The sequence below is a fragment of the Notamacropus eugenii genome, chromosome 4 (genome assembly GCF_028372415.1).
Source record: "Notamacropus eugenii isolate mMacEug1 chromosome 4, mMacEug1.pri_v2, whole genome shotgun sequence".
In the NCBI taxonomy this organism is placed as follows: Eukaryota; Metazoa; Chordata; class Mammalia; order Diprotodontia; family Macropodidae; genus Notamacropus; species Notamacropus eugenii.
In genome coordinates, this window is record NC_092875.1 from 293,947,245 (window position 1) to 293,961,799 (window position 14,555).

At 36.0% G+C, this 14,555-nt stretch overlaps 1 protein-coding gene across 2 annotated transcripts in view; it reads right to left on the bottom strand.

Annotated features, from left to right (window-relative positions):
• Positions 1–14,555, bottom strand: part of C4H8orf89 (chromosome 4 C8orf89 homolog) — a 65,942-nt gene that overhangs the window by 17,008 nt on the left and 34,379 nt on the right. For both annotated transcript variants that reach the window (XM_072604869.1, XM_072604870.1), the window contains 3 exons: positions 12,272–12,432; positions 7,351–7,501; positions 6,442–6,480 (listed from right to left, as the gene is read on the bottom strand). In XM_072604869.1, the coding sequence (XP_072460970.1) occupies positions 6,442–6,480; positions 7,351–7,501; positions 12,272–12,432 (351 nt within the window). The remainder of the gene's footprint in view (positions 1–6,441; positions 6,481–7,350; positions 7,502–12,271; positions 12,433–14,555) is intronic.

Genomic DNA, 14,555 nt, shown 5'->3' on the forward strand with positions numbered 1-14,555 from the left:
CTCAGCCTTGGGCAATCTAGACAAAAGGATCTATCTCCACCCAAATTTAATTGGATGGAATTCACCACAGACTAGAGATTCCTTGTAAGGCTGGGTTCCCTTGGATAGGGAAGTTTAGCGTGGCCTTCAGAGACTGAGGTCTTGAAAATAGAAAAAAAAAAAGTAACTGAATCTTCCTAAATCATTAGCTGTATCATTTCTCTCATTCCTGATTCCCTAGGTTTAGCTTAAATACATTACCATGCAAAGAGGGATAATTTTTCTCTTCTTTGCTAATGTTTATACCCTTAATTTCTTTTTCTTGACTTACTACTATCACCAAAATTTCTAGAACTGGGTAAAAGAATTGGACAAGTGATTTTACAACTATATTTCTAGGAAAAATTTAGAGGATTTTTCAATGACAAAAAAAAAACTGTTAGCCTTGGAGACAGATAATTTTTTTATCATATAAAAAGGTCTCTTCAATGTCCTTTTAGATATGCATTTTTACTTGTATTCCTCATATTAATTTCTACTTTACTGGAAATGTTCTATAAGCATTACCATTTCTGTCTTTTTATCTTTCTTTTTAAGTTTTCAATATCTTAGAACATGGTCCATTTTTGTAAAGATATCATATGATAGAAATATTTATATTTTTTTAATGTTTCCATTCAGATGTCATCTTGTGAATGTAATTTTTCCAACAGTGTATTCAGTTTTGTACTGTCCTGTCTTAAATCATTCTGTTAAATTCAACCAGTTTCGAGTAATATTAAAATCGCCCATAATTTTGTTTGCTCTTTTTAATTATTAATTATATATGTATAAATTATTTAATTCATTTTCTCTTTAGCTATTTAGATTCTATGCCATTAGAAGCACATTTAAGCATGATGTTGTTTCATTGTCTGCAAAGATAATTGTTTACTTATCTCATCTGACATCGTGCATTTTAATTTTTGTCTGTTTGATAGTAAAACTGCTATTCCTACTTTTTTGAGGAATAGCCCAATGCACAACAAATTTTCTTCTAGCCTCTCATTATCATTATAAAATGTGTTTATTTTTAAGAGAAGTTTATGGTATACAGCAAATTTTTGAGTTTTCTTTTCTTATTCATTCTGCTATTCTTTTTTTTTTAACATACACATTTAAGGTTATAATGATTAGGTTTGACTTTTCTGTACTGTTTATGCACTGATAATTAAAGTCTTTTCCTCTTAAGTCAGTACTCCGTTTCTGTGCTTAGTTTTACCTGTACTAATGTGACTCTAGCCTATTACCACATGCTTCCCCATCTCCTACTACAAACTTCTGTTGAGCTGCTCTATCCAAAATTTCTTTAAAATCTTAATTTCTCTTTCATTATTCCTTATTTATCCCCCCCCTCCTCCCCATATCCTTTCAGCTTAGGTAACATTCTAACATTAGGTGATGTTCCTTCCCAAGAAGTATTCATTGACTTTTTCTTCCTTATTTTCATCTCTGTTAGATTATTTTGCATTTTGTTCTCTCAGTCAAAAACAATTCCATGCCCTTCTTTATTTTATACCCCTCAAGTAAGTTAGTGCCTCTGGTAATCAGGAGTTGAGCCACCTCTTCTGTCCCCTTCCTCTGTTGGAGAGGGAACTTGGAGATTTCACTATATTCTCACTTTCCCTTACTTAATTAATTTGTATTGAGATTTCTTCTGAGCCTTTAGAAATATAGTTTATGAAAGAGACCCACAAAGTTCAGTGGCAGTCACTTTTTAGAAAAATTTTTCTTTTTAAAAAAATTTAATTAATATATTTGCTTTCAGTTTTCACTTCCATAAGTTTTAAATTTTCTCCCTCTCCCTGCCCCGCTCCCTGCCCAGAATGGCATCCAATCTTGTTTGGATTCTATACTTACATTCTTATTAAACACATTTTCACATTAGTCATGTGGCACAGAAGAATTAAAACAAATCAAACCAAAACACAACACAAGACAAAATAGTCTGCTTCATTTTGCATTCTAATTCCATAGTTCTTTCTCTGGATGTGGATGGCATTTTGCTTCAAGAGTTCTTTGGGAATGCTTTAGGTTCTTGCACTGCTGTGAAGGGCTAAGTCTATCAGAAAAAGTCCTTGCACACTGTGGCTGTTACTGTGTATAATGTTCTCCTGGTTCTGCTCATTTCACTCAGCATCAGTTCATATAAATCTTTCCAGGTTTTTCTGAAATCTGCCTGTGCATCATTTCTTATAACATAATAATATTCCATTACATTCATATGCCACAACTTGTTCAGCCATTCCCCAAATGATGGGCATCCCCTCAATTTCCGGTTCTTGGGGTGGGAGTCACTTTGTACCAAATAATGAGACCCATTCAATTCAACTTCCCTACCAAACACTACTCAGCCCTACTGAGGTCCAGTATATCCTATCTCTAGGTCAGAGGTTCTTACATGGACTTCATTAGCAGTGCAGTGAAACCTGTGGGTTTTTTAATGCATAAAATAAAATGAAATATAAAAGATTACAAAGAAAATGAATTATATTGAAATGCACAAAACTCAGAAAAAGAACTGCTCTCTAGAACTATACACTAATGCCTACAAACCTGGGTGCCAGTCACACACCCCATCTCCTCAGGCTGTCTCCCGTTCCCACAAAGAAGCCCATTCTGAAGCCTCTCCCCCCTCCTCAACCGTCACAAGAGCATGCCACAGTGACACCACTTCATTTCCTCTTCTCCACTTGAGTACTTTGGTTCTTCTCTCATGCTTCTCTCCCACAGAGCCCCAACCTTACTGAGAGATTGAAAAAAATTATCATCCCTTTGCTGATCACATTCAGTCAGTTAAGATTCCATCTGCAGCTCTCCTTTTCTTCTTACTTCTACCCTGCACAGTCAAATGGTTTTCATTGTGTTATTCCCTCAATCAAGAAAGATGCTGGTTCACTTAGACAGAAGGATGGGGTTTTAATCCATGGAATATTAATTCAATTATTCCTTCTCTAACTCTTTAAATTCCCCTTCAAATTTTTAGCCCCTTAAATCCTGTGCTCCTTGGTGATTCCTCTTTCTTTTAACTTGATCAGATTTTTTCTAACAATCCATGAACATGTGAGAATTTCTTTTTCAGAAATGCCTCAGATACTTCTGTCTTATTTTCACAGAAGGTTAGGCTCAACTTTTCAGGGTACATTTTTAGGAGTGCATTCTTTTCTCTTTTGCTTTTTTGAAATATACTATTCTAGCAGCACCAGAAGGGAATTATCAAAATTATCTGGTACTGGCTAAGAAATAAGAGAGGTGGATCAGTGGAATAGAGTAGACATACAATACCCAGTAGCAAATCATTATAGTAATCTTGTGTTTGACCAATGTAAAAGATTCAAGCTGCTACATGAACTAATGTGACATCATTGTTTTAGGAGCATCCACAAAGCTACAGTTTATTACCATAATGGATGAGGAACATGAAATAGACAACCTCCACCAGTGGAAAATTATGTCTTTCTCCTCATGGAAAGAAGAGACATAATTTTCATCATTATTAAACATAAGATGTGAGCTGCATCATATGTCATTCAATCATCTAACGATATGTCTTCTGTTTCACGGTGTATATAGTTCATGCCTCTTGGTATCACTGGATGAAAAATCATCTCTCTCTTTTTCTAAAAATGCATGTTCCCCAAATAATATGTCTTGGAACCTTCTTTTTTAATGATAGTGCCTATTCCTATGCAGGTGACTCCTAAATTTTCTGATGTGATGGATAGAACACCGGACTTGTGATAAGAACCCAGGTTCAAATTTGTGCTTAAATATTTACTTGCTAGGCAAATCACTGAATCACACTTGGTCTTAGTTTCCTCATTTTTAAAATGAGGGATTAGACTCAGTGGTCTTCTAAGCTTCCTTCCAGATCTAAATCTATGATCATATTATTATATTAGGATTTAATTCAACCCTAATCTCTGAACTCTCATTGATTGCCAAGTACCTGCTGGAGAGCTCCACCTTGTTATAAGCTCATTCTCAGTAGGTCCAAAACAGAAGTCATTATCATTTCAACTCCAAATAATTTCCTCCTCCAAATCTTCCCACTTCTGTTGAGGGCATTGCCATGTTTTGACAGTCCAAGGTTTGTGACCTTGGAATTGCTCTTGATTATTCCATCTGCTTTGCCCCTCATATTCAATTAGTTGTAAGGCCTTACTAACTCTATTTTTGTGATATCTCCTGAATCTATACTCTTCTCTCAGATAATCACTCTACACTAAGGCCCTCACTAACTCTTCCTTAGAGTCTGGCAACAACCTCCTCATTGAGAGTTCTGCTGATCTCCTTTCTCCAAGCCCCTCCCCCCATTCATTTCTCAACACAGATGCCAAAATTATTTTCCTAAGGTCCACACTCCTACTAAGAAGTCTTCAGTGATTTCCGTTTGTCTCTGGGTTAGAATGCTTACTTCTCAGTCTAGACTTTCAGACTCCTAACCATCTGACTTCATTCTGCTTCTTGACCCTTACTTTGTATTACTCTAATTTATATATTCCATGCTCCAGTGGAACTGGTCCCTGAACTTATCATTCTATCTCTCATTCATAACCCTTCACAAAGGCTGCCCCAACTCTTAGAATCCCTAGCTTACTTTAGTTCTCAGTTCATGTTGTTCATTCCAATAGAGTCTCTCCTTATTTTTCCAGGGGTTAATATCTTCTTACTTCCCAAATTACTTGATATTTACTTAACTGTGTACATGCTACATCTCCCAGTAGAATATAAGCTCCTTGGGGGCAGCTAGGTAGTACAATGGATAGAGCACCAGTGCAGGAGTCAGGAGGACCTGAGTTCAAATCTTACCTCAGACATTTGACACTCACTAGCTGTGTGACCTTGGGTAAGTCACTTAATCCCCAACTGCCTCATCCTGGGTCATCTCCAGTCATCCTGATGAATATCTGGTCACCGGATTCAGATGGCTCTGGAGGAGAAGTGAGGCTGGTGACCTGCACAGCCCTCCCTCACTCAAAATAAAGTCAAGGGCAAGTTATGTCATTAATTCTCTGATGGCATGTTCTTCTTTGACAATAAAGAACAAAAACACACTATTTGGTAAAAGTTGTTGGGAAAATTGGAAAGCAGTCTGGCAGAAATTAGGTATAGACCAGTATCTTACTCCATTTACCAAGATAAGGTCAAACTGGATACATGACCTAGACATAACAGGAGATATTACAAGAAAACTACAAGAACATGGAACACATTACCTATCAGACTTATGGATAGGAGATTTTATGAATAAATAAGAGATAGCATTTTGAGATGTAAAATGTATTAAATTAAAAAGAGCTTATACAAATAAAATCAATGTAGCCAAGATCAAAAGGAAAGCAGAAAATTGGCAAAAAAATTTACAGACAGCTTTTCAGATATGTAGAGAACTTTGTCAAATTTATAAGAATATGAGTCATTCCCCAACTGATAAATAGCCAAAGGATATGAACACGCAGTTTTCAATGAAGAAATTAAAACTATACATAACATACGAAAAAATGCTCTAAATCACCACTGATTAAAAATGCAAATTAAAACAACTATGAAGTGTCATCTTACACCTATCAGACTGGCTAAAATGATAGAAGGGGAAAATAACAAATGTTGGAAGGGATGTGGAAAAACTGGGACATTAAACACACTGTTGGTGGAAATGTGAACTGATCCAACCATTCTGGAGGGCAATCTGAAATGACACTGAAAGTATTCTAAAACTGTATATACGCTTTGACCCAGTAATACCATCATTGGATCAGGGAGAAAGGAAAAGAATCTATATGTTCTAAAATATTTATAGCAGCTCTTCCTTGGTGGCAAAGAAGGAAATTGAGGGGATGCCCATCAATGGGGAATGACTCAACAAGCTGTAGTATATGATTGTGATGGAATACTACTGTTACAAGAAGTGATGAACTAATTGACTTTATAAAAAAATTGAACGACGCTCATGAAATAATGAAAATGAGGCGAGCAGCACCAAGAGAATATTGCATACAGTAACAGCAAAGTTGTTCAAGGAATAGCTGTGAATGACTACGTTATTCTGAGCAACATAAATACTCACATGAACCACACAAATCCTCACCTATGAAGGAAGACACTCTTCACCTCCAGAGAAGTAACTGATAAACAGAAGTGTGCACAATATGGTCTTATACATTTTTATAAATCTGCATCAAATGGTGGCCTTTTCTAGTGTGAGGTGGAGTGGAAGGGAGGGAGACAGCTTGGAAATTAAAATGTAACCTCCACAAAATTAAATAAAAAAAAGAAATATCCTATTTCAAGCGCTTCTCATGGATGCAGAGTAATCCTTTGCTATTTGAATTGACGTTTCTTCAAAGCTGAAGTCTTTTTCCTGATTGCTTTCCAAATTTATTATCTGGCATAAAAATTCTGAAATTTATCATTACATACCTTGCAGTTTCAATCTTGGAGTTTTTCTCTGTTGGCAATCTGTAGAATTAATCAAATGATGAAAAAAAGTATGAAATCATAAGTAATTAAAGCTACACCAAAAAAAGTTAAGAAAGTGTAAACACCATCATGGTTTTCACAAGGCTCACTTTCTTTAAGGAACTTTTCTTTCCATCCCACTTCAATTAGCCAAGAAAACTATAATGTCTTTCCACTGTATGCAGGGTTCTACACTCAGTATATTGGAAAGTTACAAGAGAAATAGCAGAAACTATTCTTGATAACTTGTGATAAATGAGCCATCAAGAGAAATAAATTTCTGCCTCTTGCAACCTGGAGTCTATGTATCCACAACTTGCCCATGGATATGTTTCAAGGAGTCTGTGAATTTGAATAGGAAAAAAAATTACAGCTTTACTTTTAACTTATAACTGAAATGTTAATATTAAAAAAATTCTTAAGGGAAGATCCATAAGGTTCTCCAGAATGCCAAATGGGTCCATGACTCAAAAAAGGTTAAGAATTCCTGCTCTCAATTCACTGTAAGTAAGAAAATTTCATAATATTCACATTTAAGTATTCTTCTTATTACTTGGATTTTGTGGGGTTTTTATGTTTAAAAACTTTTAACTCTCTCATAAACAGGTTCCTATGCAGCCTAATCATAAAAGCCATCAATTTCCAGAGAATACTATATAACTTTATCATGTCTATCCAAATTTGGCGGAGGATGATAAACACTTAATACATAGAGATTCCCAATTGAAGCAGAAAATTTAAATTCTTTATTAAAATATTTATAATCGGCAAAAAATAATCAAAATCACTGCAACAAAGAAGCCCCTGTATTACGAGTATTACATAAAGAAATATTCTACCAAAATACATCTAAGTTTCTATAAAATGTACCTGATTTTAGGTGTCTTCAGAGGAGTATATGGATGTCTTTTAAGCACATCTAGTGGAACCTCTGTATTTGTTCTGTATCTTTGTACTTCTGGTAGAGATGGAATTGTATCTACTTCCTTGAAATCTTTCAGACCAAATACTGAGGAATATTCTAATTTAAATATTTTCAAAGAAATACGTTATTGCTTATTCATAAGCATAACACTTCTTGTATTCAAAATAATATATTAAGCACAAAAAATATTTTAAATCACTCACTTAAAATTAAAGAATATCTTGAATTTATATAGGACCTTTATTTGGAAGATTTTTATTTCAACATATCACAATTTCATTAAAGTAATTCTGATTTTATCATTTTAGTGCTCCTGGTCCACTTCTGTCACATACAAGTACATGTAAAGCTTCAGAATTTCAAAGAATAGCTGAAAGTTAAGTAAAATAGCAATTCAACAGAAACTCAGGAGTCTCCAATTTCAGTTACCATCAAGGCTAACTCTGATCCACTGAAAGGATTAGGAAACAACAAGCAGGCTCCGAAGGAGTCTCTGTCTTTTCATTCTCTATTCTGCTCCTGTGGCTGCAGGTTTAACACTACTCATTCTTCATCTAATTTTCATTAAAGGCACAGACAATAAATTAAGAGGAGTGAACAATTCTAAAACTGAAGAGGGAGAAAATTAAAAATCATCCCTGAAACTCACATAATACACCAGATGTTCTGTGGATGCTCCGATTTTGAAATAAAACTATACAGGAATAGAGGCACAATAGCTATAGTATCACAAAACTATATTTAATAAGTAGGGTACCTTTGAAAGGGACCTCTTTTGGTCCAAAATATTGGTTTCCAATGGACTAAATACTCTTCCAATGAATTACACTTGAGCTACCTCAACAGTATACATTATCTTTGTCATTTCTATTTATCTTTTCATGTATTATGTCCTGTCTAACTAAAGTATAACTTCCTTGAGAGCAGGGATTATGTCATTGTATCTCTGAACCTAGTATGGTTCTTTTTATTTATGAAGCAATCAATAAGTATTTGTTGATGGTGGTGATCATAGATTTAGAACTGGAAAGGACCTTAGAGCCCCTGTAATCCAGTGGTTCTCAAACTGGGGTCCAGAAACTCTTAAAAAAAATTTTGATAACTGTATTTCAATACAAATGGTTCCTTTGTAATCCTATGTATTTGGTTTTCTGCACGTACAAAGTTTATTCTCAGAAGGGGTCCATTGGCTTCATCAGACTGACATACAAAAAAAGTTAATAACCCCTGCTCTAGTTGAATCTCTTCATTTTACAGAGGAGGAAAATGAGGCCAGGGAGATGAAGTGAAGTAATCATCGGGGCTTGGTTTTGAGACAGGTTCCTTGAATCCATATTGAGTGTTTTTTTCCCCTCAGCTAAATATGAAATTGTATTTAATGCAAATTAAGGGAACATTCAACTTAAGTTTTGTTTTGATGAAGTGAATTTCCTATAATCCCATTTCTAGATGTAACACAGTCATCTATGACTTCTCTCCCTCCATGGATGCAAATACAATCCTTACCTTGGCCACCCCACTAGCTCAGGCCCTCATTACTTCTTGGACGGATTATTCTAACAGCCTATTTCCAGAACTCCTGGACTCCAGGCTCTCCTTCCTCCACCCTACACATATCTAAAGGTTCAAAAACCTTCCATGACTTCTTAAAGTTTACACTTCATCTAGCATCTAAGGCCCTCTACAATTTGGCTTCAATCTTCTTTCTAGTCTTATCTCATATTACCTCTACTTCATATTTTCTATGATGAAATTAAATTTAATTATCCACTGAAAATATACTATGCCTTCCTGCCTCTGTACCTTTGTTTATGCAGTTCTCTCTATGCCCATTCCTTCATTCTGATATCCTTTATTTGGGCATCTAAATTCTAAACATCTCTTCTGTGCAGCCTTTGATAATTATGCAACAGCTGAAAGTGATCTTTCCATCCTCAGAGGTTTTAGCATTTTGTACTTCTCTTATACCGTGGGGTTTGTCGTTACTGTTGTTCCAGATTTGTGATTTCATTGGCATTTTCTCAATGAGAAAATCCTTCTGCTAATGAAGACCAGCAACTGCTCTGCAATTTCCAGTCTAGAGAGTAGCCTAGTGCTGAGAGGTTAACGTACTGCTCAGCGTTATCGCCTGTATGTCTCAGAAGCAGGACTTGATTTCACTTCTTTTAGACTTTCAGGCCAACTCTGTACTCATGATGTCAGTCCTACTGTACTATAAATTTCAGAATGAAGGCAGGAATTGTGTTTTATTTATATTTGTATCCTGGCCACCCCCAATACTCCCAATATCTAGCATGGTCCACTGAACACAACTGATGCTTCTTCATTTGTTACCAAAAATAGGCATGAAATAAGAACTTTTCCCAAGGGTTAAATATTACAGAAGCCAGTGTATCTTTGCACTTCAGGTAGAGATAGAATTGTATTAAGCTGTGCATGAAGGTGAATTTTTATACTGTTTGGTGAAACTGTCTGGTTGTTAGTTGGATGAGTGGGTAGGATTAAGGATGTGAATACAGTATGTACACATTTGGACTAAAATTATGGAGGATCTAACCACTGTCTCAAATTTTTATAACTACAAGTGGCTACTTCAATACTTCAATTCATTTGTGATTTTTATTGATGTAGCTAGTTCTTCCATTGGCGTAGCTTGCAACAACCCACGCACTCTCATCCTGTTCAATTCTGGTTCATGAATTTCCATGAATCCTTCATAGATAATGTACTCAATATGTTGAGAGTCTTCCTCTCTAGATCTTGTTATAACATTCTTCTTACCTAAAACCACTCTGATTCCTTTCTGATCATACATATACTTAATGATTTTGCCATTTCTCATAGAAAAGTTATTATTGGTAATATGCTTCAATATACTTATGCTCCCACCATGTTTTTCCTTTGCATTTTGGTTATTTGAAACTCTGATTCTTCTGAAATTGTCATGATCCAGAATTTGTAGCCATATAAGATAACTGGGAGAATGCTGGTATTAAAAAAATGTGTTTTTATGGGCAAGGAACAAGTTGGGATCATTGAAAGTACTGCACAATTTCTCAAATTCAATCCAGCCCATTCTACTTCTATTCAATATTGGGCCCAGTTTACTTTCTATCGTTCTTTACTTTTAATCCATTTCCCATTTTAAATTAGACTAAATTGCAGGCATTGTACTTGCATGCAGTGTAATCTATTCATTTTTATCTTGTCTTCTAAATGTAGCACTGATTTTAGTGTTTGATAAGAGGATCTGGTTTAAGTAGGCTAATGATCTGGAATAACTTCCTTGTTGATAGATAGGTGCTTAGTCTGATAAAAGACAGTCAATTATGATTTTTGTGATGTTTGATGTTCACCAAGTCCTGTATGTCCCAGTTCTCTTCTTGAAAAAAATATTCATGAAATATACATGTAAGGTTTTTATATAGTCCACAAGCCTTTAACCTCTCTCATTTCTTAACATCAAACAATATTTCCCAATAATTTTCACCTTCTTCTGTGATCATCAATACATTGAGTATCAAGATATATTTTTACTTAGTTTTTAAAGATCTAGTGAAATTCTTGTAAAATTCCTCTACTGCAGGAGATGGCTGGCCCATAGACTGCTATTTCATGGTAGTTTTTGGATTGTACTCACATGGGCATTACAAAAAGAGATGACAAATGAAATAACCAAGAGTTTCATGAAATGAGCAAAAAATGGTTCTTGCCCTCAAGAAACTTACATTCCAATGAATGAGACTATGTAAATAACAGTTCATACACGATATAAACAAAATACGTAGAAAGTATTAGCAACTAGGAGACCAGTTAGCTTCCTGATGAACATAGGATTTGGGCTGAGTCTTGAAAAAGTCAGAAAAACTAAAAAGTATATTAAAAGGGCAAAGCATCTCAGGAATGAGGGACTGCCAATGCAAAGGCATGGTGGAGGTATAATTCCCTTTTTTGGGAATTATAAGGAGGCCAGTGTATGTAGATCACAGAGTGTATGGAGGGGAGTAAAGTGTCAGAAGAAAAGAAAGGGCCAGGTTATGAAGAGCTTTAAAATCTTCTCACTTCCTCTAAGACTGTGCATCATTATTCATCTCTTCTCTTTCATCTACAGTCTCTCTCTCTACATTTTCTCTTTTTCCTCTATTCAATTCCACTAATAAAGGAAAAAAACCTTTTCTCAAACTGACTGCCCCTCCTCCAATAAGATCCTTTCTCAGACAAACTTTTGAAAGAGTCTTCATTTCCTGTCTTCACTTCCTCACTACCCAGTCAACCTTTTACATTTTGGTTTCTCTCTCCATTACTGTTCTGAAACTACTTTGTTAATATTCCACCATGACCTAACTGCAAAATATAGGAATCTATTCTCAATCCAGATCCTCTATCATCTCTCTGTGCCATCAGACACTGTTAGTTACTTCTCCCGTGATACTCTATTTCCTAGGCTTCCATAACATTATATCCCCCTGGATCTTCTGCTTCTCTCATGGCTCTTTGTTTTCCTTCAATAATTCTTGTTCTTCTTGTAGCTCCAGGCACCCCCTCCTCCCCACTGGCCCTTCAAGGCTTTTTCCTTGGCCAGGTCCTCTTCTATCTAAACTGTAGGTTACAAATAGTACTAGACATTAACAAAAAAAAAAAAAACCTTTCTGCTTCTGGTTCTACCACAGACTCACTGAGTAACCAAAATACATAAATAACCTCCATTCACCTCCTATTTTTTCTCTAAAACAAAGATTACCTTACTGGAATGTCATAGAGTAAATTATAAAATGTGTGATAAAGGTTTTTAAAATTTACTTTGTAAATTCAAGATGTTACTAAGTATTTCTTCTGAAGTACAAAAAAATAATAAAGTAGCATTACCTTTCTTCATCTTTTGTGTTTCAAGAGCTGCTTTCTTCCAGCTATTTTCAAAGAAAAAACAGCCATCAAGTGAACTTTTGGTGACTCTTGAAGTTAAGTATCTGTTTTCAGGAGTGAGTACTGGCATTTTATTTTCTTCCTTTGAAAATGAAGATATGTTCCTAATGTGAAGCACAAAATAAAAAGGAAAATGCAAGATTTTAGGAATTTTTTTCTAATTTCTGCTTCAAACTGAAGAATAAATACTAACCTTAGATTAAAAGAAAAATGTGTTTGCATATGCATTTTTTAAGATTTTAAAGCAAAAGAACTTTAGGAATATTGCTAATATGGATAGACAATGTTTTTTTTTCAATCCTTTTTTACCTTTGTCTCAAGCAGGGGCAATCAAGAGTCTGCCACTTGAGGTTTGGCAGGGGATAATGCTATGGCCTTGGGTTGGTCAGTCAATTAACACTTATTAAGTGGCTACTATGGGTCAGGCACATAGAGCTGTGGGATACAAAGAAAAATAAAAGAAAGTCCCTACTCTCAAGGAGCTCAGAGTCTTACATGGGACAGTGCCTGGCAATGGGCCAAGGAAAAGTCGAGTTTTATAGGCATCAAAGTACTCCACAGGAAAAGGCCAATAATAAGTCCATTATGTAAAAGAGGAAAAGAAAAGGTCCATACAACGAAGAAATAAACAGTGGAATTTCAACAGATTCTAAGTAAGACAACACAAGGGGCTTGTCTTATTTTAAAATATTTTAGAAAAAGTTAGTAGCAGGGAAGCAACAGTGGATAAAGATATACACTCCAATTGGGGAGGCCAAATCTGACAGCTTCAGTGAATACATATATGTGCAAAAGCCATTTGTAGTTCCACACATTTAGAGATTCCCCAAGGGTCTATGGCAGTTGGACCTCCCTTGATGGACTGTACTGTTTCCTATAGGATGGCATGGCCAGGTTGGGTTGCTCCAGGTAGCGATGTACTATTGGTACAAAAGTGTAAAGGGCTAATTCAGGTAATAAAATGGGACTGGACTCTGTCTCTCTCGTTGTTTCTCTGATCTTTAGCCTGCCCCTATCAATATAATCATTATGGCCCAGAAACAGGCTCAGGGTTCCTCCTCCTTAATAAATCACTGTCCTATTCTGTTCTCCATTTTACTGATAGAACATTTTACTAGAGAGAACTGTTTAAAGTCACTTCGTCACTACCCATTTACTTCTGAAAACTACAATCTAGTTTCTGACCTCACATTATACTGAAATAGTTCTCTCAATCTCTTTTGGTCATACTGAAGCACTTGATATGACCCTCTCATGCTTCCTTTCCCACTTACTCCTAGTTACTTCACTTGGTGATCTTATCAGCTCCCAGGGATTTCATTGCTATCTCTATGCTGATGATTTGCAAATATACCTTTCCTGCCCCAAACTATCTGCTGACCCTCTTGGACTAGACTGTCTATTAGATATCTTAAACTCAAAATATTCAAAGTTGAACTCATTATCTTCCAGACTAAAACTTCCCACGCACCTTCCCTACTATTATAAAAGGCAACACCATCTTCCCAGTCCCTCAGGTTTGCAACCTGAGAGTCATCCTGGATTCCTCACTACTCCTCACCCCCATATCTAATTTACTAAGCAAAGGCCTACTGATTTCATCTTTTCAGCATCAATTCGATACACCCCCTTCTCTTCTCTGATATTTCCATCACTTTAGTGCAGGTTCTCATGATTTCATGCCTAGATTATTGCAACAGCTTGCTGGTGAATCTGCCTACCTCAAGTCTCCCTGCATTCCAATCTATCCCCCATCCAGTCAATAAAGTGATTTTCCTAAAGCACAGGCCTGATCATGTCAATCCCCTCCTCCCCCACCAACTCAATAAACTCCAATAGCTTCCTATTGCCTCCAGGATCAAATACAAAATGCAGTTTGGCATTCATAGTCCTTCATAACCACGGTCCCTCCTACCTTTCCAGTCTTTTTTTTTTTTTATTCCACTTATTCCTTCCAACAAGGACTCTTTGATCCAGTGACTCTAGCTTTCTGGCCCTTCTATAAACAAGACACTCCATCTCTTGGCTCCAGGCATTTTCTCTGGCTGTGCCTTGATGGTCTCTTTCCTCTTCTCCAATTATTTACCTCCTCGGCTTCTGTAAGTGCCAATTTGAATCCCACCTTGTACAGGAAGTCTTCTCCAACCCTTCTTGATTCCAGTGCCCTCCCTCAATCAATTATTTCCTAATTATCCTGTATATAGCTTGCTTTATATATATTTGTATG